Below are 24,010 nucleotides of genomic sequence, written 5' to 3'. Positions count from 1 at the left end.
TGAGCGACTGACACTTTAACTCTTTCACTTTCAGGAGTCAAAAGCTGTGACTTAGCGATTCGGAAAGCTCCGTATCTGAAATCTCTATCGTGTCTTCAAAACGGTTTGATTTGATTTCAGGGCTCCTGTATCAGGAATACCGAGATAAATCAACTCTCCAAGAGATTGAGACCAGGAGGCAACAGGATGCAGAAATACAAGGCGCTGCTGACGGGTGCCCATCCAGCGAGGAGGCTCCAGAGGAAGATGAAGGGGAGGAGGAGGAGGAGCCAGCAAGCCCACCCGAGAGGAAGGCCCTGCCCCAGATCTGCCTGCTCAGCAACCCCCACTCGAGATTCAACCTCTGGCAGGATCTCCCGGAGATTCAGAGCAGCGGGGTGCTGGACATCCTCCAGCCGGAGGAGATCAGGCTGCAAGAGGTAACAGGCTGCCCGGGGTGAGAGCTTCCGGTCAGAACGAATGGGTGTTTTAACCAGCGTGGGTGAGGCTTCCTCTCTGGGGTGAGGCTGGTTCGCCAGAGGAGTTACTGGCAGGGTACCTCTATCCCTGACATGCAGGAAAATTCACATTATTTCACATGCGTGGGTGCGTGCCACATCACTTCAGTCGTGTCCAACTCTGTGCGACCCGATGGATGGTCCCCAGAGGAACCCGCCGGGCTCCTCTGTCCATGGGGTTCTCCAGGCAAGAATGCTAGAGTGGGTTGCCATTTCCTCCTGCAGGGGATCTTCCTCTCCCAGGGATCGAACCCACGTCTCTTAAGTCTCCTGCATGGGCAGGCAGGTTCTTTACCGCTGGTGCCACTGAGGAAGCACAGGCAACAAAAACTACCTAGTTAGCTCCTAGGATAGCTCAACCCCAGTGTTGAGTGTTCTCCATGTTGTTGTTTCTATAGACAGGAAGATTGCATTCTCTAAACCCTTGCTTGTTATTGTGGAGAATCTCCATGGCACATGTGAGCACAGTCGGTGGTGCTGAATTCATGTGACCGTGAACTGGCTCTATTCATCTGTGCTTTACTTTTCACTTGCACGTCTTTATTTCGAATTTTCGCCTGAACCTTGGGTGAGTGGGGCTCTGAAAGCCCTCAGCATATCCACCCCTCCTGAAATGGTGTGGAAATCTAGGACTTGTGTCTCTTCTTGCGCCTTCATCCGATGGTTCAGGCAGACTCTGCCTGTGAGGTAGGCTGAGGCAGGATCACAGAGTCACTTAATAGTTTGTGGCTAACAGGGAGAAATAATCCATAAAACATGAACAGTAATAGAAGTGAGAAGCTAGGAAATGTAGGTGTTGGATATATATATATATAGTCATATATATATATATATAGCTTTATATACAGAGAGTTGGATCAGTTCTTTTAAGATTTTTTTAATGTGGGCTGTTTTTAAAGTCTTTAATGAATTTCCTACAATGCTGCTTCCGTTTAATGTTTTGGGTTTTTGGCCATGAGGCCTGTGGGTTCTTAGCTGCTCCACCAGGGGTCGAACCCGCACCCTTTGCATTAGAAGGCAAAGTCTTAACCACTGGACTGCCAGGGAAGTCCCTGTTCAATCCAGCTCAGTCATCTTTATCCTCTCACGCCCGTTTCCCCAGTCTCCCCACTCACATGCTCCTTCAAGCCCGCCCTTGAGCTTGTTCCTAGTCGCAGTCCTGACTGTCTTTAGCTCTTGGCTCGCCAGTGCGAGATTCTGTAGAAACGTTCGTTCTTCTCATTTATTTAAAAGGCACAACTGCAAACTGTGCACACACGTAATGACCAAGGCTGAGACCAGCCCCCGACCAGGTTCGTCAGACGCAGGCTCGGGTGGTATGATGCCTTTGTTCCTTGAGAAGCCTTGATGACGCTCGATTTTTGAAGCACCACCCAGGGTCCACTGCGTCCTGCCCAGCAGACTCAGGAGAGATGGTTTTAGCGTCTGACACCACTTGTGACTCATGAGCATTTTGTAAGCAAGGCCACAGGAGTTTTATTTTTTTTTTTAATGAAACTGATGTTAGTAGTGTCTAGTCATCCTATGGGACTCCTCCCAGCTTCTCACAGGATACTGGTGAGACGACATAAAGAACCACGTGCCCCACCAGAAGCGAAGATGCATGGTCAGGAGATCTCCACGAGGCAGGTGGAGCTGGACTGAGGAAATCCCAGCAGGCTTTGCCACCCAAAGCAACCATGTGGAAGGTTCTAGAACCCAGGGAGAAGCCCCCTGCAGGTGGCCATCCCTCCTACCTGAGAGACCCAGGGGCTCCACCACTGTAGACAGAGCCACCATCACTCACCTTTTTTTCCTTCCAGTTTTATTTGAGATGTAATCGACACACTTCACTGTATAAGTGTAAGGTGTATGATTTGACTTCCACACATCATGAAATAATGACCCCAGTAGTTGTTGTTCATCGCTAAGCTGTTTCTGACTCTTCGTGACCCCGTGGACTACAGAACGCCAGGCTTCCTTGTCCTTCACCATCTCCCATAGTTTGCTCATATTCATATCCATTGAGTCTGTGACGCTATCTAACCATCTCATCATCCTCTGCCACTCCCTTCTCCTTTTGCCTTCAACCTTTCCCAGCATCGGGGTCGATTCCAATTAGTCGGCTCTTCGCATCAGGTGGCCAGAGTATTGGAGCTTCAGCTTCAGCATCAGTCTTTCCAGTGTATGTTCAGGGTTGGGAAATTCCCTTTAGGATTGACTGGTTTGATTTGCCTGCTGTTCAAGGGACTCTCAAGAGTCTTATACAGCCCAATTCGAAAGCATCATTTCTTCAGCATTCAGCCTTCTTTGACCCCTCTGGTGGCTTAGACAGTAAAGCGTCTGCCTGCAATGTGGGAGACCCGGGTTCAATCCCTGGGTCAGGAAGATCCCCTGGAGAAGGAAATGGCAACCCACTCCAGTACTCTTGCCTGGAAAATTCCTTGGACTGTGGAGCCTGGTAGGCTACAGTCATGGAGTTGCAAAGAGTCAGACACGACTGAGCGACTTCGCTTTCTTTCTTTTCAGCCTTCTTTATGTTCCAACTCTCACATCCATACATGACTACTGGAAAACCACAGCTTTGGTTCTGTATGGACTTTGGATAGCAAAGTGATAGCTCTGCTTTTTAACACGCTGTCTAGGTTTGTCATAGCTTTTCTTGCAAGCAGCAAGCATGTTTCAATTCCATGACTGCAGTCACTGTCCACAGTGATTTTGGAGCCTAAGAAAATAAAATCTGCCACTGTTTCCACTTTTTCCCCATCTATTTGCCATGAAGTGATAGGAATGGATGCCATGATCTTCGTTTTTTGAATGTTGAGTTTAAAGCCAACTTTTTCACTCTCCTCTTTCACCTTCATCAAGAAGCCTTTAGTTCCTCTTTGCTTTATGCCATAATGGTGGTGTCTTCTGTATATCTGAGGTTGTTATTTCTCCTGGCAATCTTGATTCTAGCTTGTGATTCATTCAGCTCTGCATTTCACATGATGTGCTCTGCATATAAGCTAAATAAGCGGGGTGACGATATATAGCCTGGACATACTCCTTTCCCAATTGTGAACTAGTCTGTTGTTCCATGTCAGATTCTAACTGTTGCTTCTTGACCTGCATACAGGTTTCTCAGGAGACAGGTAAGATGGTATGTTAGTCCCATCTCCTTAAGAATTTTCCTCATTTTGTTGCGATCCAGAGTCAAAGGCTTTAGGTAGTCAGTGAAGCAGAAGTTTTTCTGGAATTCTCTTGATTTTTGTATGATCCAGCAAATGTTGGCAATTTGATCTCTGATTCCTCTGTCTTTTCTAAATTCAGCTAGTACATCTGGAAGTTCTTAGTTCTTGTACTGTTGGAACCTAGCTTGAAGGATTTTGAGCATTACTTTGCTATCATGTAAGATGAGTGCAATTGTACAGCAGTTTGACCATTCTTTGGCATTGCCTTTCTGGAATGAAAACTGACCTCTTCCAGTCCTGTGGCCAAATTTTGGTAAGTTTTCCAAATTTGCTGGCATATTGAATGCAGCACTTTAATAGCATCATCTTTTAGGATTTGAAATACCTCAGCTGGAATTCCATCACCTCCACTAGCTTTGTTTTTAGTAATGCTTCCTAAGGCCCACTTAACTTTACACTCCAGGATGTCTGACTCTAGGTGAGCGACCACACCATCATGGTTAGCCAAGTCATTAAGACCTTTGCTATACAGTTCTTCTGTGTATTCTTGTCACCTCTTCTTAATCTCTTCTGCTTCTGTTAGTCCATACCATTTCTGCCCTGTATTGTGCCCATCTTTGCATGAAATGTTCCCTTGCTGTCTTCAATTTTCTTGAAGAGATCGCTAGTCCTTCCCATTCTATTGTTTTCCTTTATTTCTTTATATTGTTCAATTAAGAAGGCTTTCTTATTTTTCCTTGCTATTCTCTGGAACTCTGCTTTCAGTTGGGTATATCTTTCCCTTTCTCCTTTGCCTTTCTCCTCTCTTCTTTCCTAAGCTATTTGTATGGCCTCCTCAGACAACCACTTTGCCTTCTTCAATTTTTTCCTTTGGGATTGTTTTAGTCACTGCCTCCTGTACAGTGTTACAAACCTCTGTCCATAGTTCTTCAGGCACTCTGTCTATCAGATCTAATCCCTTGAATCGATTTGTCACTTCCACTGTATAATCATAAGGGATTTGATTTAGGTCATACGTGAATGGTCTAGTGGTTTTCCATACTTTCTTCAATTTCAGTCTGAATTTTGCAATAAGGAGTTCATGATCTGGGCCACAGTCAGCTCCCGGTCTTGTTTTTTTCTGACTGTATAGAACTTCTCAATCTCTGGCTGGAAAGAAAATAATCAATCTGATTTCGGTGTCGACCATCTGGTGATGTCCATGTGTAGAGTCTTCTTTTGTGTTTTTGGAAGAGGGTGTTTGCTATGACCAGTGCATTCTCTTTGCAAAACTCTATTAGCCTTTGCCCTGCTTCATTTTGTACTCCAAGGCCAAACTTGCCTGTTATTCCAGGTATCTCTTGACTTCATGATTTTGCATTCCAGTTCCCTATGATGAAAAGGACATCTTTCTTTGGTGTTCATTCTAGAAGATCTTGTAGGTCTTCATAGAACCATTCAACTTCAGATTCTTTGGCATCAGTCCTTGAGGTATAGACTCAGATTACTGTGATATTGAATGGTTTGCCTTGGAAATGAGATCATTCTGTTGTTTTTGAGACTGTACCCAAGTGCTGCATTTTGGACTCCTTTGTTGACTATGAGGGCTACTCCATTTCTTCTAAGGGATTCTTGTCCACAGTAGTAGATATGATGGCCATCTGAATTAATTTGCCCACCCCCATCTGTTTTAGCTCACTGCATTCCTAAGATGTCAATGTTCACTCTTGCCATCCCCTGCTTAACCACATCCAACTTACCTTGATTTATGGATCTAACATTCCAGGTTCCTATGCAGGATTGTTCTCTACAACGTCAGACTTGACTTTCACCATCAGACATATCCACAGCTGGAAGTTGTTTCTGCTTTGGCTCAGTCTTTTCTACCGTAGAGTCTGTAGACTCCAAGACTGGGCTGCCTCAGGCCAAACAAATAACAGGGAGGGAGCACGAACCCCACAATCAGCAGAACATTTGATTAAAGATTTGCTGAGCGTAGCCCTGCACCAGAGCAAGACCCAGTGTTTCCCCACAGCCAGTCCCTCCTGCCAGGAAACTTGCACAAGCCCCTTCTCATCATCAGAGAGTAGACGGTAAGTTTAGTGGTCCTCTGTCATCTCATTAGATACAACTCTAAAGAAATAAAGAAAAAAATGTTTCCTTACACTGAGAACTCAGGATTTACTCTCTTAACCTTCATATATAACATGTAATTAACAGTAGTGTTAATTATATTTATCATATTATACATTACATCTTATTACTGGAAGTGTGTGCCTTTTGATTGCCTCAGCCAATTCCCTTTCCCCATCCCTGTACTTCATCTCACCCCACCCTGGGCTTGTTAACCGTAGTCTGATCTCTTTTTCTATAAGCTTTTTGTTTTTGATATATAATTAATCTACAACACTGCATTAGCTCCTGTTACACAACGTACTGATTTGGTTCTTCTATACATTTCAGAATGGTCACCTAAAATGTTTTGGCTTACTCTAGTTACAGCATGCCACCATACAGGAGTGTTACATAGGGATTCACTACGGTCTGATTCCCTGGGGGCTCAGACGATAAAGAGTTGGCCTGCAATACGGGAGACCTGGGTTCCATCCCTGGGTAGGGAAGATCCCCTGGAGAACGAAATGGAAACCCACTCCAGTATTCTTGCCGGGGGAATCCCATGGATGGAGGAGCCTGTACAGTCCTGCGGGTCACAGAGAGTCAGACGTGACTGAGCAACTTCACTCCTCTCACTATTCACTGTATTCCCCACCCTGTGCATTTCACACCCAGGGCTCGCTTATTTTTCAACTGGAAATCTGTACCTTTTAATCCCCCTTACCTATTTCTTTCCTTCCCCAACCCTCACCCACTCTATTTTCTGTACGTTTCTATTTTGTTGTGTTTGTTCATTTGTTTCGTTTGTTAGATTCCACGTATAAGTGAATCTTATACACTTACAGTATTTGTCTTTGACTTATTTCACTTACCATAATACTCTCTAGTTCTATCCATGTTGTCTCAAATGGCAAGATTTCATTCTTTCTTATGGCAATTATTCCATAGTGTGTGTGTGTGTATAACATATCTTCTTTATCGGTTCATCTGTTGATGAACACTTAAGTCGCTTCTGTATCTTGGCTGCTGTAAATACTACAGTGAGCATAGAGGTGCAGATATCTTTAGAATTAGTGTTTTTGTTCTCTTCAGATCAATACCCAGGAGTAGAATTGCTGGATCATATGGTAGTTCTATTATTAATTTTTGAGTAATCTCCATACTGTTTTCTACCGTGGCTGAATCGATTTACAGTCCCACTAACAGTGCATGAATGTTCCCTTTTCTCCACATCCTCACCAACACTTGTTACTTGTTGTCTTTTTGATAATAGCTATTTTAACAAGTGTGAAATGACAACTCCCTGTGGTTTTGATTTGCATTTCCCTAATGATCAGTGACGTGGAGCATCTTTTCATGTCTTTGGTCATCTGTGTGTCTTCTCTGGAAAAACATCTATTCAGATCCTCTGCTCAGTGTTTAATCAAGTTGTGTTTTAAAGGTCAGTTGTACGAGCTCCTTGAATACTTTGGATATTAATCCATTATCAGATATATTGTGTGTAGATATCTTTTGCCATCAGTAGGTGGCCTTTTCATTTGTTGAGAGGTTCCTTCACTGGGCAAAAGGTTTTTAGTCTGACGTAGTCCCATGCGTTTGTTTTTGCTTTTGTTTCCCTTGCACCATCCCTAAGTTTGACTTTCATATAAAAGGAATTATACAGTGCAATTTTGCATTTGGCTTTTTTTCACACAGTATTACCATCATGGGCCTTTTTCCTAGTCCTCAAAATAAGGAAAAGTGTCTAGTTTTTGAGAGAATTCTTTTTTCTTTTTTTTACCTTGATAATTAGATAAATAAATTTAAATTACTTTGGAAAGCTTAGAGATAAACCCCAGCAGAACTTAAAACATGGTATAAATCTCTTACAACAACCAGCCAAAAGCAGAGAAAGCAGGGATCTTGTAAGAAAAGGAAAGCAAACAGTAAAAGGTCAGCATAAAAACACAAATGGCATAAAATAAGGTGGCAGAGTTCACAGCAAACATAATTGCTATCACCATGTATGTAAATTGCTTAAATCCTCCATTGAAAGCCAGAAATTATCCAACTGATGAGAAAACTAAACCCATGATATTATCACACAAGTTAGAATTCAGAGCAAGAAAAGTTACCAAAGGAAACAGTGATGTCATTTTGTACAGTTAAAGATTATTGCTTTATTTACAAGTTTTAAAATTAAATAAGATACTCATTAATACATTTTCATTATTTATTTCATTGTTTCATTTTCATTGCAAAATGCAAACCATGTACATTTGTGTGCAGGCCTGGAGGACCAACTGTTTTCACTTTCTCCTGACAAATTAGTCATTACACTCTGTGTGATTTTGGACTTCACAAGTAGACACTTGTGAAGACTCTTAAGTGCAAAATCCTTATCGATCCCTATGATGCTGTCCCCATATTTTACACTTGTTTTATTCAAGAGCAGTTTGATTCTGGTTTTGGTTTTTAGCAACTTGACTTTCACTGACCTCTGAGAGCTTCCTAAAAAGCTTTCATAAAAACTTTCATAAAAACAACTCCCTTTGCACTGAAAATTCTTCAGTTTTTTTCACTTAAGGACATAATTGCAGAACAAGTATGACCGGCTTGAATAAGTTTAAGGACAAGCACAGGGGCTCACAGGTGGTGAGAGAAACCAGGTGGCAAGGGAGGGCGCGGTGGGGGACAGCCTGTGACCGGCCCGCAATGCATCCTCGCAGGAGCATGGGTCACTCAGGGCTTGGTTAGGAGAACCTCTGTGGGCCTGCATCTTCATGCTCCCAGGAGACCACAGCTGTCTAATCAGAAGACCACAGCTGTCCGATCCATCAGTCACTCCGTGCTCAGACACTCAGCCGTGTCCGACTCTTTGAGACCCCTTGGACTGTAGCCTGCCAGGCTCCTCTGTCTGTGGAATTTGTCCAGGCAAGAATACCGGAGTGGGTTGCCATTTCCTCCTCCAGGGGATCTTCCTGACCCAAGGACAGAGCTCACGCCTATTAAATCTCCTGCACTGACAGGTGGCTTCCCCACTACTAGTACCACCTGGGAGCCCCAGCTGTATGATAATACCCAGAAATGTAATTGTGGGTTGAAAGTGAAGTGCGTTTTAGATGATGGTGGTGGTGGTGTGGTGGTTTAGTTAAGTTGCGTCTCACTCTTTGAGACCCCATGGACTGTAGCCTGCCACGTTCCTCTGTCCACGGGATTTCTGGATACTCCCAGTCGACTAAAGAGATGCACAACATGAGAGTTGCAAGTTGTTTTATTTGGGGCAAAATGAGGACTGCAGCCTGAGAGACAGCCCCTCAGATCGCTCTGAGAGCCTGCTCCAGAGAGGCAGTGGGGCAAGGTCAATGTGTAAGATTCTGGTGAAAGAGGAGTTCAGTGCAATCAAGCATTCATTTTACAAAGGCTTTCTGCTAGTCAGGAGGAGCTGATATCATCATGAAAGGATTTAGTGCTTTTCTAGATAGGAGGAGATGCAAGGATTGGGTCATGAAATGAGTTCCTGAAAATATCTAACTATCTAAAGACCCGTTCCACCACATTCCCTGGAGCACAGAGTGCCTCACTCTCCACCCCGAACTCTCTCTGGGGATGTTGAAGGTCAACAGCTGCAGCAGCGCAGGGCTCAGTCTCCACAGAGGCAGATGGCAGATGCCCTTGATGTGCGTGCGTGCATGCATGCTAAGTCACTTCAGTTGTGTCCGATTCTGTGACTCCACGGACTGTAGTCCGCCAGGCTCCTCTGTCCATGGGATTCTCTAGGCAACAGTACTGTAGCGAGTTGCCATGCCCTCCTCCAGGGGATCTTCCCCACTAGGGATCGAACTCATGTCTCTTACATTTCCTGCATTGGCAGGCACGTTCTTTACCACTAGGGCCACCTGCGAAGCCCTTGTTATTCAGTCGCTGGCAAATGCTCTTGGCAAGTGGCGATTTGTAGTTGACACACCAAATTGCCATTCAAAAGGCAGTTCAAATGTCACACAACTACAGCAAAGAAAGCATATATTCATGCCTTGTTAGCAAACGTCTTGATTTTTGCTCTAATCTGTAGGATGAAAAACCGGGCGTTGTTTTTAACCCACCTGTCCTTGATGACATAAGTTGAGCTTCTCTTCTGTTTTAATGTGTTGAATTGGCTGTGTCAGGTCTTCCCTGTGGCGCATGGGATCTTTCATTGCGGTGCACGGACTCCCTGGTTGTGTCACACAGGCTCAGGAGTGATGGCACACAGGCTTAGTTGCTTCACGACACGTGGGATCTTAGTTCCCCCACCAGGGATCCAGCCAGGGGTGAAGCCCTCATCCGTACACTGCAAGGCAGATTCTTAACCTCTGGACCACCAGGGAAGTCCCCAAGCATCTTTTCTCATGCTCACTGGCTGTTTCCCTTTCTTTGTGAATTGCCTGTTCTTATTCTTTGCCCTTTTTCCTATAGGGTTATCTTTGTTTGTCTTCTTGATGGAAAGCAGGTTTTTACATATTCTGGGTATAATTTGTTTATATGTTTGAAATATTTTCTCCCACAGTAAAAACATGGGGGTGGGTGATATAGCACAGAGTTTATGCATATAAGCGCTAGAGCCCAGCTGCCTGGGTTTGAATCCCGGTTCTGCTACTTCTTAGCTGTGCTGTGCTTAGTTGCTGAGTCTTGTCCGACTGTTTGCAACCCCATGGACTGTAGCCCGCCAGGCTCCTCTGTCCATGGGGATTTTCCAGGCAAGAATACTGGAGTGGGTTGCCATGCCCTCCTCCAGCGGATCTTCCCAACCCAGAGATCAAACCCAGGTCTCCTACATTGCAGGCGGTTTCTTTACCGTCTGAGCCACCAGGGAAGCCCATGAATACTGGAGTGGATAGCCTATCCCTTCTCCAGGGGATCTTCCCGACCCAGAAGTTGGACACATTACGTAACTTCTCGGTGCCTCTGCTTCCTAGTCTGTAAACCTGAGCTCATACACAGGGTTGTGAAGATCAAACGAGTTAGTACAGATAAGGAGCTGGCAGCAGGCTGACGATGCTCAAGCCTTCTTCAGTTGTATCTTTCTCCACTTAAAAATCTTTTCTCATTTTTATAGAACGTCCATCAGTCTTTTTAGTTCATTTAAACCTAATCTTCTGGATGTTGTGTTATATGATTAGGAAGGCCATTTCCAAGAGGTACAGTTTACAGGGACAGGTAACTGTGAGAAAGCCCAAGTAGAGCAGAGTCAGGCAGAGACATGCACGGAAGCTGTCATGCCCACCGCACTGTTTCTGTAAGAGTGGGGCATAGCAGGGACACAAGGGGCCTGAGGACGGGAGTGAGGCTGACTTTAGATATTTTCACTGAACTCTGCCCACTTTGTTAGCCCCCGGTGACACACAGCTCATTAATACCTAACATATGACCAGTCCTCATTGAAACGGGCTGAGTGTATAAAACAAATACCAAATCTTGCAGGCTTGAGACACAGAAAAAGAAAGCAAACTATCTTATCAATCGTTTTTGTATTACACGTTGACTTAATATCCTGGATATATTAGATTAAATAAAATATATTAAAATTTCTTTTGACCTTTTTTTAAATATGATTACTAGAAAACCTTAAATTGTATATGAGACCCACATTATATTTCTATTGGACACAGTGCTCAAAAAAGAGGCAATATTTTATTTCCCAATGTCTGTGCTGCTGCTGCCGCTGCCGCCAAGTCACTTCAGTCGTGTCCGACTCTGTGCGACCACATAGACGGCAGCCCACCAGGCTCCACTGTCCCTGGGATTCTCCAGGCAAGAACACTGGAGTGGGTTGCCATTTCTTTCTCCAATGCATGAAAGTGAAGTCGCTCAGTCGTGTCTGACTCCTAGCGACCCCATGGACTGCAGCCCACCAGGCTCCTCGGTCCATGGGATTTTCCAGGCAAGAGTACTGGAGTGGGGTGCCATTATCTTCTCTGCTCAATGTCTGTAAACACCATTAAAAAGTGGCTGTACATTAAGCCTAAAGAAAAAGCTCAATAAATATTTATTAAAATTGTATAGGTCCTACTGTCTGACTACAATCCAGCAAAACAAGGAAATAAGTTTAAACGATGTAAAAACCTCAAATCAGAAATGTTGGGTTGCCATTTCCTTCTCTGGGGATCTTCCCAACCCAGGGATCAAACCCACGTTGCTTCTGTCTCCTGCATTGACAGGCGGGTTCCTCTCCACTAGCGCCACCCATTTTCACATTAAAAATAAAATCCACAATTATAAAGACGTCAGCACTCCTCTCAGTAATTAGGAGAACTAGGAACATAAAATCAGTAAGGATATAAGAAGAATTGAATGCCCTCAAACCAACTGGAATGAATTAACATTTATAAGGCACTCTACTCAACAGTCAGAGAAGGCAATGGCACCCCACTCCAGTCCTCTTGCCTGGAAAATCCCATGGACAGAGGAGGCTGGTAGGCTGCAGTCCATGGGGTCGCTGAGGGTCAGACATGACTGAGCGACTTCACTTTCACTTTTCACTTTCATGCATTGGAGAAGGAAATGGCAACCCACTCCAGTGTTCTTGCCTGGAGAATCCCGGGGGGGGGGGGGGCGGGGGGGGAGCCTGGTGGGCTGCTGTCTATGGGGTCGCACAGAGTCGGACATGACTGAAGCGACTTAGCAGCAGCAGCAGCAGCTACTCAACAGTAGCAAAATACACTTTGTTTTTCAAGTGTACTTGAAATATTCACCAAGATAGACCACAGCACATTTTAACAAATTAAAATACTTTAAATCACACAGAGTGTGACCTCACCATAATAGAATTAAACAGAAATCAACGACATAAAGAGAACAGGAAAACCTCCTAGCACTTGGAAATCAAGCAGCATGTTTCTGTGTAATCCCTGAGTTAAAGAGGAAGTCTCCAGGGAAGTTAGAAATGAACGAACTACCCTTCTTCACAGATGGAGAATCTACCAAAAAACAAAACAAAACACAAAACCTCTTAGAACTAATAACAAACACTAGGACTTCCCTGGTGGTCCAGTGGTTAAGAGTCCGCCTTGCAGTGCAGGCGATGCCGGTTCAGTCCCTGGTCCGGGAACTAAGATCCCCCGTATTGCAGGGCTGCTAAGCCTGAGTCACAACTAGAGAAGCCCGCCCGCCACCACTAAGACTCAACACAGGCAAATAAAAAAATAAATATTTTTTAAAAATAGTAAACACTGACTAGAAACACTTAAAACACAATGCCCAGCGCTGGTGTGGAAGCAACTGGAACTCTAATACACTGCTGATTTCAAAATGGCGCAGCTGCTCTGGAGAGTCGCTAACAGCTTCTTATAAAGTGAAACATGCACTTCCCTCCAAGCCGGCGATCCCAATCCTGGCTATTTACCTAGAGCAGTGTCTCCATAGCAACGCTATTGAATTTGGGGCTGCTTCCTCCCTGTTCGGGCATGCTGTCCTTCCTGTTCTTTGCACGTTTAGCACCATCCCTGGCCTCTGCTGCCGGATGCCTGTAGTACCCCTGCCCTGACATATGACAACCCAAAATGTCTCTCCACCTCGCTGAGTATCATCCAGGGAGCAAAAATAGTTTGTAGCTGAGAGCCACTACCCCAGAGAAACAAAAATCTACGTTCATACAGAAATCTGTACACAGATGTACTAAGTCTGTTCATAATTGTCAAAAGCTGGTAACAACTCAGTGTCCTCTAACAGATGGATAAATAGACACAGGAACAGTCACACAAATTGTTGTTTAGTCGTTAAGTCGTGTCCGACTCTTTGTGACTCCATGGACTGTAGCCCACCAAGCTCCTCTGTCCATGGGATTCTCCAGGCAAGAATACTGGAGTGGCTTGCCGTTTCCTTCTCCAGGGGATCTTCCCAACCCAGGGATCGAACCCACGTTGCTTACATCTGTCAGGCGGGTTCTTCACCACTACTCAGTAATAAAAAGAAATGAACTGTTGACACAACTCAGATGAATCTCAGAGGCATTTTGCTGAGTGAAAGAAGTCAGAAAGTTTCCATAGTATATGATTCCACTTATATGACATTCTGAACATGACAAGGCTATAGGGATAGAGAACGGATGAGTGGTTGCCAGGGGTGAGGGGTGGGGGGAGGCTGTGACTCAAGTGGGAAGCACAGGAGTGTTTGAAGTGATGTGTCCTGGTTGTAGTGTTGGTGACAAGAATCTATACAAGGGTCGAAATTCATAGATCTGTGTATACCAAAAAGTCAATTTTATTGTATGTTCATTTAAAAACTGACACATTGTAAAAAGAGATGTCCTCATTTAGGTTAAGTATTTTCTGCCCCCCCTCCCAAATATAATAAAACAGTGATCTGTCTGGCTCTGAATTAAGGCAGACATTTACATACAGCATAAGAAAATCAAATCTGGAGATACTTTAGAAGAATAACATTGGGCACAGAAATTACTACAAACACAGTATAATGTTTGAGACCAAAATTTATCATATTAATAGGCCAGAGGAGAGAAACACCCCAAGCTTCAAAAAGGTTGGAAAGGGAAATAGTACATCAATTTCCATCTAAACAAAACTCAGAAGCATACTTGCTGAAATTTGTAAAGAGCATCTCAGATCTACAAACGCATCCTGCTTAATGAAGAATTGCTGGTGGCAATGAAGGCAAAACGATGATGCTTGATAACCCTGCGGTTGTTCTGGAAGCTGTGGCCAGTGCAACGCAATGAGGAGAGAAACAAGACATAAACCCATAGAGAAGGAAAGTCAGACCCACCGTTATCTGTCAGGCTTGGCTGCCTACATAAGATCCTGAGGGAGTCAAAGACACTGGATCTAACAAGGCAGTTCAGGGAGCTGGTGGATTATAAAATAAGCATGCAAAAACTATTTGTTTGGGGGACTTCCCTGTGGTCCAGTGGTTAAGACTCTGCCTCTCAGTGCAGATGGCACTGGTTTGATCCCTGGTCGGGGTACTGAGGTCCCGAATGTCGAGATGTGTCCAGAAAATATAAAGAACTGAAAATTAGTTCTTTTTGTGTACATTAAACAAAACTGAGGTTTTCCATCAGTTAGAAAGCCCCGTTGATAAGAAAACAGTGAGCACCCTAAAGAAAAATAGGCTAAACAATTCTCTTAAGAAAAGCGGCTGGTGATTAAATGAAAACGGGAAAAAAAAAACCTCACTGGTAATGATAGAAGTACAGTTAAGCAACACTGAGGCACTGGGCATTTCAAACTAGCAGAGACTTTTGAACATAAATACATTTAAAACCTCGTGTTGGGCGGATTTTTAAATGAGTGCTCTTGAGCACAGCTGATGCGGAGAGAGAGCACAATATTTGTACCCGTCTCCTTACAAGAACGTGTTTGTACACTGCCTGGTGTTTCTGTTACTAGAAATTTATCTTGAAAAATAATCAGAAAGGTACACAAATATTTATTAGGCTGTCCCTTCAAACAAAAACTAGGGAGGGATGGAGGAAGAATCCTAAATACCCACCAATAGGGCACTTTTTATTTTAAAGACTGTACAGCTATGCAAAGACACAATCATTAAAAAGCATGCTTTCAGAGAATAGGTGAATATTCATGACTTACTATTTTTTAAAGGCAGGATCAAACATTACATGTATAGTAGAGTGGGCATAGAAAATAAAGATATTTTTGTCATTTTCAATGGCTCGGACCAAAAATATTTAAGTAAGTTAGGATGACGTAAGAGTAACCGTGGTCCCAGGCAGTAGTGAATAACACAGGCGTGCGAGCTTCAGTGCATTTCGCTCTGAGTCTTTATGGACTGACTTTTCTTATTTATGTTAAAGAGCTTAATGTGAGTTTCTGTTTAACATCTGGCAATGGACACAACACTGAGATCTTCAGATTTTATGTTCCACGTCAGAGACTTCTGCATCAGGTCATCTTTTCATTTATCAAGCAAGTCAGGCAACTGGTTCTGTTGTTGGAACATCTCTTTCTTTAGCTACAAAAGCAGCAGGTCCTGGCGAACTCCCGTTCACACGAGGAAAATACCCCCGAATGGTGGCCTTTTGGTTGGTCTGAGTCTCAATTGGTCCCTGAAAGAATCGGGATTTAAGAATAAAATTGTGTGTTTCCCCTCCTCCTTTTTAAAGTATAAAAATCAGGCAGCTGACATTGGAACATGTTCTCTTAGCTGTCGTGTAGGATTTCCTAGGTTTACTTTTTGTTTTTTAACTTAAGTCTGAAGCTCTTGGTTCCCACCCTCCTGTTTGGAGTGGTTTCTCAATTACTGATTGAGAACATGATGGTCTGAGAAAATAACTAGACAAATATTCAAATCAGAAACTTAAGAAGAAGGCCGCTGAGGAAGGGGCGGGTGTTCAAATGGGAGAGGTGGGGACGGTCACTGCGTTGCTTGACTTTTGCCACACCTGGCACCAGTGTCCTGAGAAATGAAGGAGAAGCTGGGGTCCTGCTCTAACACCAGCCCCTGGAGAAGTCACCCCTGCCCCTGGTGTGGGTTGTGTCCCCAGACCAGATAAAGATGAAGTCCCGGTGATCTTGGGGGACTGGCTGCACAGAGCTCAAAAAATTGAGCAGGGCATGATATTTCGAGCATCTCCATGGAAACAAGGATGCGCACACTACCAGGCTGGCACTGTGGTGACACCGCCCATACGTGTCTGAACTAGTTTCCCAGTTCCATTCCCCTGGGAACAAGGTGGGCGGGGACTTCCCAGGGAGCTAGCCAGTTTGGGTAGGACTCACAGTCTGGGTCTGATCAGCCTCTGAAATCAGAGTTGTGTTTTTGTTGCTTTTCAACCTGTTTTTACAACTTCCCTGGTGGCTCAGACAGTAAAGCATCTACCTACAATGCGGGAGACCCAGGTTCAATCCCTGGGTTGGGAAGATCCTCTGGAGAAGGAAATGGCAGCCCACTCCAGTATTCTTGGCCTGGAAAATTCCATGGACTAAGAAGCCTGGTAGGCTACAGTCCATGGGGTCGCAAAGAGTCGGACACGACTGAGCAACTTCACTTTCACTTTACAACTTTGAACTTAAATATACTTTCATTTCCACCACACCCCCCCCAAAGAAGACCGTCCATTTGACTAGGAAACTGCTCGTGCTTTTTAATGATACACTTCTATCAGAAAATTAAGTCGTGGTTGTTTTATTTACCAACCTTCATTGAATCATATATTTGTCTCCATAGGATAAACCCCAAACAGTTCAGCAAATTAGTCCCAAATTGTCCCATGCTTTAAGATGGACAGTAGCCATCACCCAAAACATCAGATATTGCAAGCATTTATACTTATCTGGGGCTTTCCAGGTGCTGGTAGTGGTAAAGAACCTGCCTGGCAATGCAGGAAACATAAGAAACACTGATTCAATTTCTGGGTTGGGAAGATCCCCTGGAGAAGGGCATGACAATCCACTCCAGTATTCTTGCCTGGAGAATCCATGGACAGAAGAGTCTGGTGGGCTACAATGAGGTCACAAAGAGTTGGACAGGACTGAAGTGACTGAGCATGCACGTACCTATTTTAAAAAAGTGATGTTACCATTTAGCATTTTTAAAATAAATCTGTTGGATAAATAACTTACACACTTGACATACATCTCAAACAAAGCAAACAGAATTATGGTGAAGAAAGCCTCCCCTTCTAACCCCTGGCCCTTGGGGCCAGTGTCTGTGTGTGTTACACAAATGATATGCTCTATGTACATTGTGTATGTCTCGCTTATTTTTTTAACTTAGCAAAATGGGTTTGTTTAATTTATTAATTTTATTTATATTTGGTTGCACTGGGATCTTCATTGCTCTTCACGGGCTTTCTCCAGTTGCAGCAAGTGGGGTCTCCTCTCTAGTTTCGGAGCTTGAGCTTCTCACCATGGTGGCTTCTCTGTTGCAGGGCACACGCGCTGGGCACACCAGCTCAGTACGTGTGGCACACGGGCTTAGTTACCCTGTGACGTGTCAAATCTTCCCAGACCAGGGATCAAACCCATGTCCCCTGCATTGGTAGGCAGATTCTTATCCAATGCGCCAAAATGTTTTGACAGTATTTCCAGATCAGCTGAAAGAGAGGTCCCTATTTTTTTTTTCTTTTCTTTCTTTTTTTTTTTTTAAGCTTTATGGAGCTCTACTGCTTATGATATTCCATAATTGATTCAACCAGTACCCTGTTGATGGACATTTGCAATTAGAAATGCTGTGTATCCCAGATGTTCATTACAGCATTATTTATAATAATAAAGGGAGAAGGCAATGGCACCCCACTCCAGTACTCTTGCCTGGAGAATCCCATGGGTGGAGGAGCCTGGTAGGCTGCAGTCCATGGGGTCTCGAAGAGTCAGACTTGACTGAGCGACTTCACTTTCACTTTTCACTTTCATACATTGGAGAAGGAAATGGCAACCCACTCCAGTGTTCTTGCCTGGAGAATCCCAGGGTGAGAGGAGCCTGGTGGGCTGCCGTCTATGGGGTCGCACAGAGTCAGACACAACTGAAGTGACTTAGCAGCAGCATAATAATAGAAGACAGATCTATACAATGGCGTACTGTAGGAATTGCTAAGTGAAACTGTTGGGTGAAAAGTTATATACTTTTGAAATTTTGAGACCTTATCACCAGGCTGTCTTCACACTTCAGGTGTGTGTGAAGGTGCTGGCTCCCTCTCACCAGGAAGGTACAACATCCGGTGAGTTTATCTTGACCAGTGAGCTGGACATAAATGATACCACATTGTGATTTTCCTGTACATTTCTCTTGTTGTGAATGAGGCTGAACCTCTTCTCTGGCACGTGTCTTTTCAAATCTGTATCTGTTTTGGTACTTTTTTGGAAGCTACCCTATTACTCGAGCCATCTTGAGAAAAACCTAACAATCGGCTTGTGATGTGTGTGAGCTTGCCAAGGCTTGGGTTTGGGCAGCTGGTTAGTGTGGGGGCACACCAGGCCCCCCAGGGCCTGCAGGTTAACTCGCGCTTAATGTGTGACCCTCTATCCCACAGTGAGCGGGGGAGTAGCTGTCAGCTCCCAGGGTGACACCGAGGCCCCATGGCCCCCATGGCGGCCCTCCTTGCATTTCCCGAACAGACTAGAGACCACACTGCAGCAGGACTCGGCCTGGGCTCTGAAATCCAGCTGCATTGTCATTAGTCAAGGATGAAAAGAGGTGCTCTAAGGGCCACTTCTTAACTGTGAGCCTCTTCGGTCACTCTTGTCCACCCTAGTGCCTCCGGGGTTTGCATTACTCTTCTAGCCGCAGAAGTGGGCACAGCTTTGTGCCTGGACAGTCGGATCACGCGGGAAGCAAGGCCTGGCAGAGGGAGGACATGAATCCACCCAGGGTGGCCGCGGCTGGCAGCAGCAAGACTCAAGGCCCAAAGCAGAGGGCAGGGCTGGCCTCGGACAGCTTTCTCTCCACCTCTCCCCACCTTCCAGGAAGCAGCACTGCAGGGAAGTCAGGTATCGGGCAGGTGCGCAGCACTTAGCACTCAGGTGACACTTGAGAAAGAAAGGTACACGGGGAGGCTCTGGAGCTGGGGGATGCCCCAGCCCTGACACCGGGGTCTCAGACTCTGCCATGCCTCAGAACCACCTGGGGAACTTCTTGAAGGACAGGTTATGCGTGGCTCTGGGGAGGCGCCTGGGAATCTGAATTTTCACAAACGTGGTCATGGAGTCAGGCTGAGATATGTGGGATTTCCCCCTCTTTTTTTTTTTTTTTTTTCTCATGCATCGAACCTGGACTGGTGATCTATTTTGCATATGATAATATGCATGTTTTAATGCTGTTCTCTTAAATCATCCCACCCTCACCTTCTCCCACAAAGTCCAAAAGTCTATTATTTATATCTGTGTCTCTTTTGGTGTCTTGTATATAGAGTCATTGTTACCATCTTTCTAAATTCCATATATATGCATTAATATACTATATTGGTGTTTTTCTTTCTGACTTACTTCACTCTGTATCAGTTCAGTTCAGTTCAGTCGCTCAGTCGTGTCTGACTCTTTGCGATCGCAGCATGCCAGGCCTCCGTGTCCATCACCAACTCCCAGAGTTCACTCAAATTCATGTCCATCGAGTCAGTGATGCCATCCAGCCATCTCATCCTCTGTCGTCCCTTTCTCCAGCCCCCAGTCCCTCCTAGCATCAGGGTCTTTTCCAATGAGTCAACTCTTCGCATCACTCTGTATAATAGGCTCCAGTTTCATCCACCTCATTAGAATGGATTCAAATGCATTCTTTTTAATAGCTGAGTAATACTCCATTGTGTATATGTGCCACAGCTTTCTTATCCATTCGTCTGCCAATGGACATCTAGGTTAATTCCATGTCCTGGCTGTTGTAAACAGTGCTGTGATGAGCATTGGGATACGCCTGTCCCCCCTCCTTTTCTTGCCCAGCTAACTCTTATCGGTTCTTTGACTCTGACAGCCCCTTCCAGAAGCCTGCTGTCTCTGGCTGCCTGCCTCCCCCCTTGCCTGCCAAGGTGAAGGCCCCCAGTCACTGTGGACATCCCTGCAGAGCTGTCACTGGCTGTGCCCAGTGTGTGTGTCCCTCTGTGTCACCAGCACTGAGCCCATACTCTACCTGGAGGGGGCTCTGGGCATGTGTCTGTGGAACGAGTGAGCTGGGGGAGGGCAGATGGCGTCACTGACCCCAGCTCCCCAGCAGGGTGGCTTCCTAAGCTGGCCACCCCCCGGGGGCAGGGATCAGGTCTTGGTCCTCTTAGGATCCCCAGGGCCCACAGCTCCTAGTAGGTGCGCAGCAAACGCATGCAGTCTCCTGTGTGCTGACTGGGGCCAGGCCTTGCAGGAAGCCACGTGGTAGAGGAGATGGGCCATCAGGCGTCCAGTCCGGCTGGAGCCAGGAAAGGAGGATGAACGGCGGGCACAGCTAATGGCACTCTTGGGAAGAGAGGCCCCACGGCCGCGAGAAGTTGTGAGCCGTGGGCAGTACAGGAGTAAGACCCATCACCCGATGCCAGGCCTGGTTCCCGTCTGAGAGCTGATTTAGAGGTTCTCCCTTAACAAACTGTCTCAAGCACCTACTTGAAAGGGATTCCCTGGTGGCTCAGTCGGTAAAGAGACTGCTTGCAAGGCAGCAGACCCAGGTTCGCTCCCCGGGTAGGGAAGATCCCCTGGAAGAGGGCCTGGCAACCCACTCCAGTATTCTTGCCTGGGGAATTAGACAGAGGAGTCTGGCGGACTACAGTCCATAGGGTCGCACAGAGTCAGACACGACTGAAGCGACTTACCATGCATGCACCCACATGCATGCACCCACTTGAAAGCACCATGTAAAGCTAGAAAGACAGTTAGCCGGAAGGAGGGTGGGAAGGAGGGAGCTTCTACACAAGTGACATCACGTCGACCTGCAAGGAGCCGGGGCTGTGGCCCGGCAGCACCACTGGCCTGTGGGCTCTCAGGAAAGCCTGGGCATGTGTGTGCGGAAGGGCGTCCCTGGCAGGGCAGACCAGGCACAGGGCCCTGAGATCCAAAGGATGAGGCGTGAACCTTGGTTTTGCCACTCACAAGCTCTGTGGCACCCTCATCCGCACAGGGGGAGCCGTCGGGGGATCTCCAGGGCTGTAGTGAGGACCGAGGGAGGTGACACGTTGGAGGTCCCCAGCAGGACACCAGGCGCAGGGTAGGAGCTGGACAGGCAGCAGCTGTTACTATCCTTTGCTCGCTGGTGTTTTATCTCTGACAACACTGCATAAACAAGGTGAGAGAACAGGACATTTATGGCCACTGTTTATCAGTGAAGTGTCACATCCGTTGATGTGTCTCAGGACGGTGATGACTAAGAGAGAAACACGGCCAAGAGTTTCCTGGGTTTGGACAGAAAGTGATGCCCAAACTGGCAAAGGGGCATCGAGGAGTGGTCAGCAGTTCTTGCAACTCAGTCTTTTTCTCCCCAGTGCGTTTTTGTTTTTTTTTAAATCTATTCGGCTGCTTCGGGTCTTAGTTGCAGCACTTGGGTCTCCTTTGTGGCATGCAGGCTTCTCTAGCTGTGGCACGGGCTTCTCTCTAGCTGTGGCATGAGGGCTGTAGAGCACACGGGCTCAGTAGTTGCCACGAGGGCTTCGTTTCCCTGCGGCATGTGGGATCTTAGTTCCCCGACCAGAGATGGAACCCGTGTCCCCTGCATTGGAAGGCGGAGTCTTAACCACTGGGCCACCAGGGAGGTCCTCAGGAAGTGTGTGAGGCAGCAGGGGAGTCCATGGAGTTCACAGAGGAGGAGTGTTGGGGGCCTGGACCAGTTCATGGACGAGTGAATGAATGAGTGGATGAGTGAATGAATGAATGAGTGGACAAACGAACGAGTGGATGATGATTGATCGAATGAGTGAATGGATGGATGGATGGATGAGAAGATGAATGGAAGACTGAATGAGTGAATGAATGACTGAATAGTGGATGAATGAGTGAATGGATGAGTGGCTGGATGAATGAATAAATGAGTGGACAAATGAATGAGTTGATGGATGAATGAATGAGTGGATAGATAAATGAGTGAATGAATGGATGAATGAATGAAGGAATGAGTGGATGAAGGAATGAGTGGATGAAGGAATGAGTGGATGAAGGAATGAGTGGATGAAGGAATGAGTGAAACAGTGAGTGGACGAATGAGAGATGAATGGAAGATTGAATGGTGAATGAATGAATGAGTGGATGAGTGAATGAATGGATGAGTGGATGGATGAGTAAATAAATGAGCAGGGCCTGGATCCCTGTCAACTCCACACGCCCATTCAAAGGCTTGAATGACTGAGGATAAAAATAATATTGATGAGGAAAAGACAACCATATTGATGTGGCAAATAATCTGACATATAAAATAAAGACAAACACCCTGGAAAACTAAAATCCACAGATGACTAATCGCCCTATAAACAGAGAAAGAGGGAGTGAGCTTGCGGTGAATGGGCACAGCCGGTATCAATTAGCGGTGATTCAGCCCAACGCCCGAGGCGTGTCAGCGGCTGAAAGACCCGCCTGCCTCTGCCCAGCGGCCTCCAGCCCCGTGTCCTCCAGGGGATCAGGACGAGGATGCTGTCGGCAATCTGGGACCTTTCCCACCTGCGACCCCAGGTGTGCCTCAGGGGCGTCGCTCGGGGAGACACACCTTATCTGAGGCGCTCACCCTGAAACTAGTGTCCTTTTCCTCTCTCAGTATCTGCAGCACTCATCTGTCTTGGTTTAGGGTGTTTTTTATTTTCGGTTATATTTGCTTAGAATCAGCAAGCTCTAATGGCTTGACGTTTTCTTAAGAAACTTAAATTTAGCAGCAGGAAAAGTGATTTGTTTCAGCCCCTGTAAGAGGCACTTCTGGGAACTTCCTGCCCAGTGCAGCCTTGCCAGGCAGGGCTTGGTGGACGCTGGCAGAGCAGAGGGTGGGGCCTTCCGTGCCAGGGCCTCAGCTCAGACGCGGGCGAGGCCAGCGGGACGTGCTGAGTGTGGTTTCGAATCTTTCAGCAGACCGAGCACGCTTGACTTGGGGAGAGAGAGGCTGCAGGCTCGTTTCAGCGCCTCGTCACATTGTCTTATGTGCGGCACAGACACTGGGGTGGGGGAGGCAGGGTTCTCCTCTGCTGGTGGCCCGCGGCCTGTCACTGGTGAGCCACCCTGCAGTGATGTGTGTGTGTGTGAACTTTCTCATTGGTGCTGGGCAGGTTTAGGCTGTTGCTCAGCAATGCTGGGCTAAGTCGCTTCAGTCGTGTCCAACTCTGCAACCCTGTGGATCGTAGCCCACCAGGCTCCTCTGTCCATGGGATTCTCCAGGCACTGGCGTGGGTTGCCATGCCCTCCTCCAGGGGATCTTCCCAACCCAGGGATCGAACCCTCGTTTCTTACGTCCCCTGCACTGGCAGGTGGGTTCTTTACCACTAGTGCCGTGGCCAGATCCCGTTTATGCTGTTAGGCATGCCCAACTTGAAGATACGTCGCTTATTTTAAAGCACTTTGCCAGGTCGACTCTTTGTCTGAGCTTTGCATGGAGGCAGCAGAGTAGCTGCCCAGCAGGCTGCCTGCAGACCCCACTGGATCCCCGGCCTTGTCTGCGTCTGAGTCGGCAGGGGTGGGTAGTCGGGGGCAGAGTCCAGAACTTGGAAAACCCCTGGGTTGAGTCTTGCACCCTCCAGCGGTAACTTCGGGGGCATTACTTAACTCTGCATCTGTTTCCTTTAGTAAAATGGGACCTTCCATGTGCCCCTCCTGGGGGCGGGGGGCGGGGGCGGGCAGAGAGCATGAAGTGGGAAAGCGCCTTGTGTGTCTGGAGAATACGCTGGTCCTCCCTCTC

General features: G+C 46.3%; 1 protein-coding gene across 7 annotated transcripts in view; it reads left to right on the top strand.

Annotated features, from left to right (window-relative positions):
* The window catches only part of NGEF (neuronal guanine nucleotide exchange factor), a 128,240-nt gene that overhangs the window by 86,572 nt on the left and 17,658 nt on the right, over positions 1 to 24,010 (top strand). For all 7 annotated transcript variants that reach the window (XM_070786897.1, XM_070786895.1, XM_070786898.1 and 4 more), the window contains one exon: positions 121 to 419. In XM_070786897.1, coding sequence (XP_070642998.1) covers positions 121 to 419 — 299 coding nt within the window. The remainder of the gene's footprint in view (positions 1 to 120; positions 420 to 24,010) is intronic.

The sequence above is a fragment of the Bos indicus genome, chromosome 3 (assembly GCF_029378745.1).
Source record: "Bos indicus isolate NIAB-ARS_2022 breed Sahiwal x Tharparkar chromosome 3, NIAB-ARS_B.indTharparkar_mat_pri_1.0, whole genome shotgun sequence".
NCBI classification, from domain to species: domain Eukaryota; kingdom Metazoa; phylum Chordata; class Mammalia; order Artiodactyla; family Bovidae; genus Bos; species Bos indicus.
Note: the sequence above shows the minus strand (reverse complement) of the source record. Positions and strands in the feature narration are given on the sequence as shown.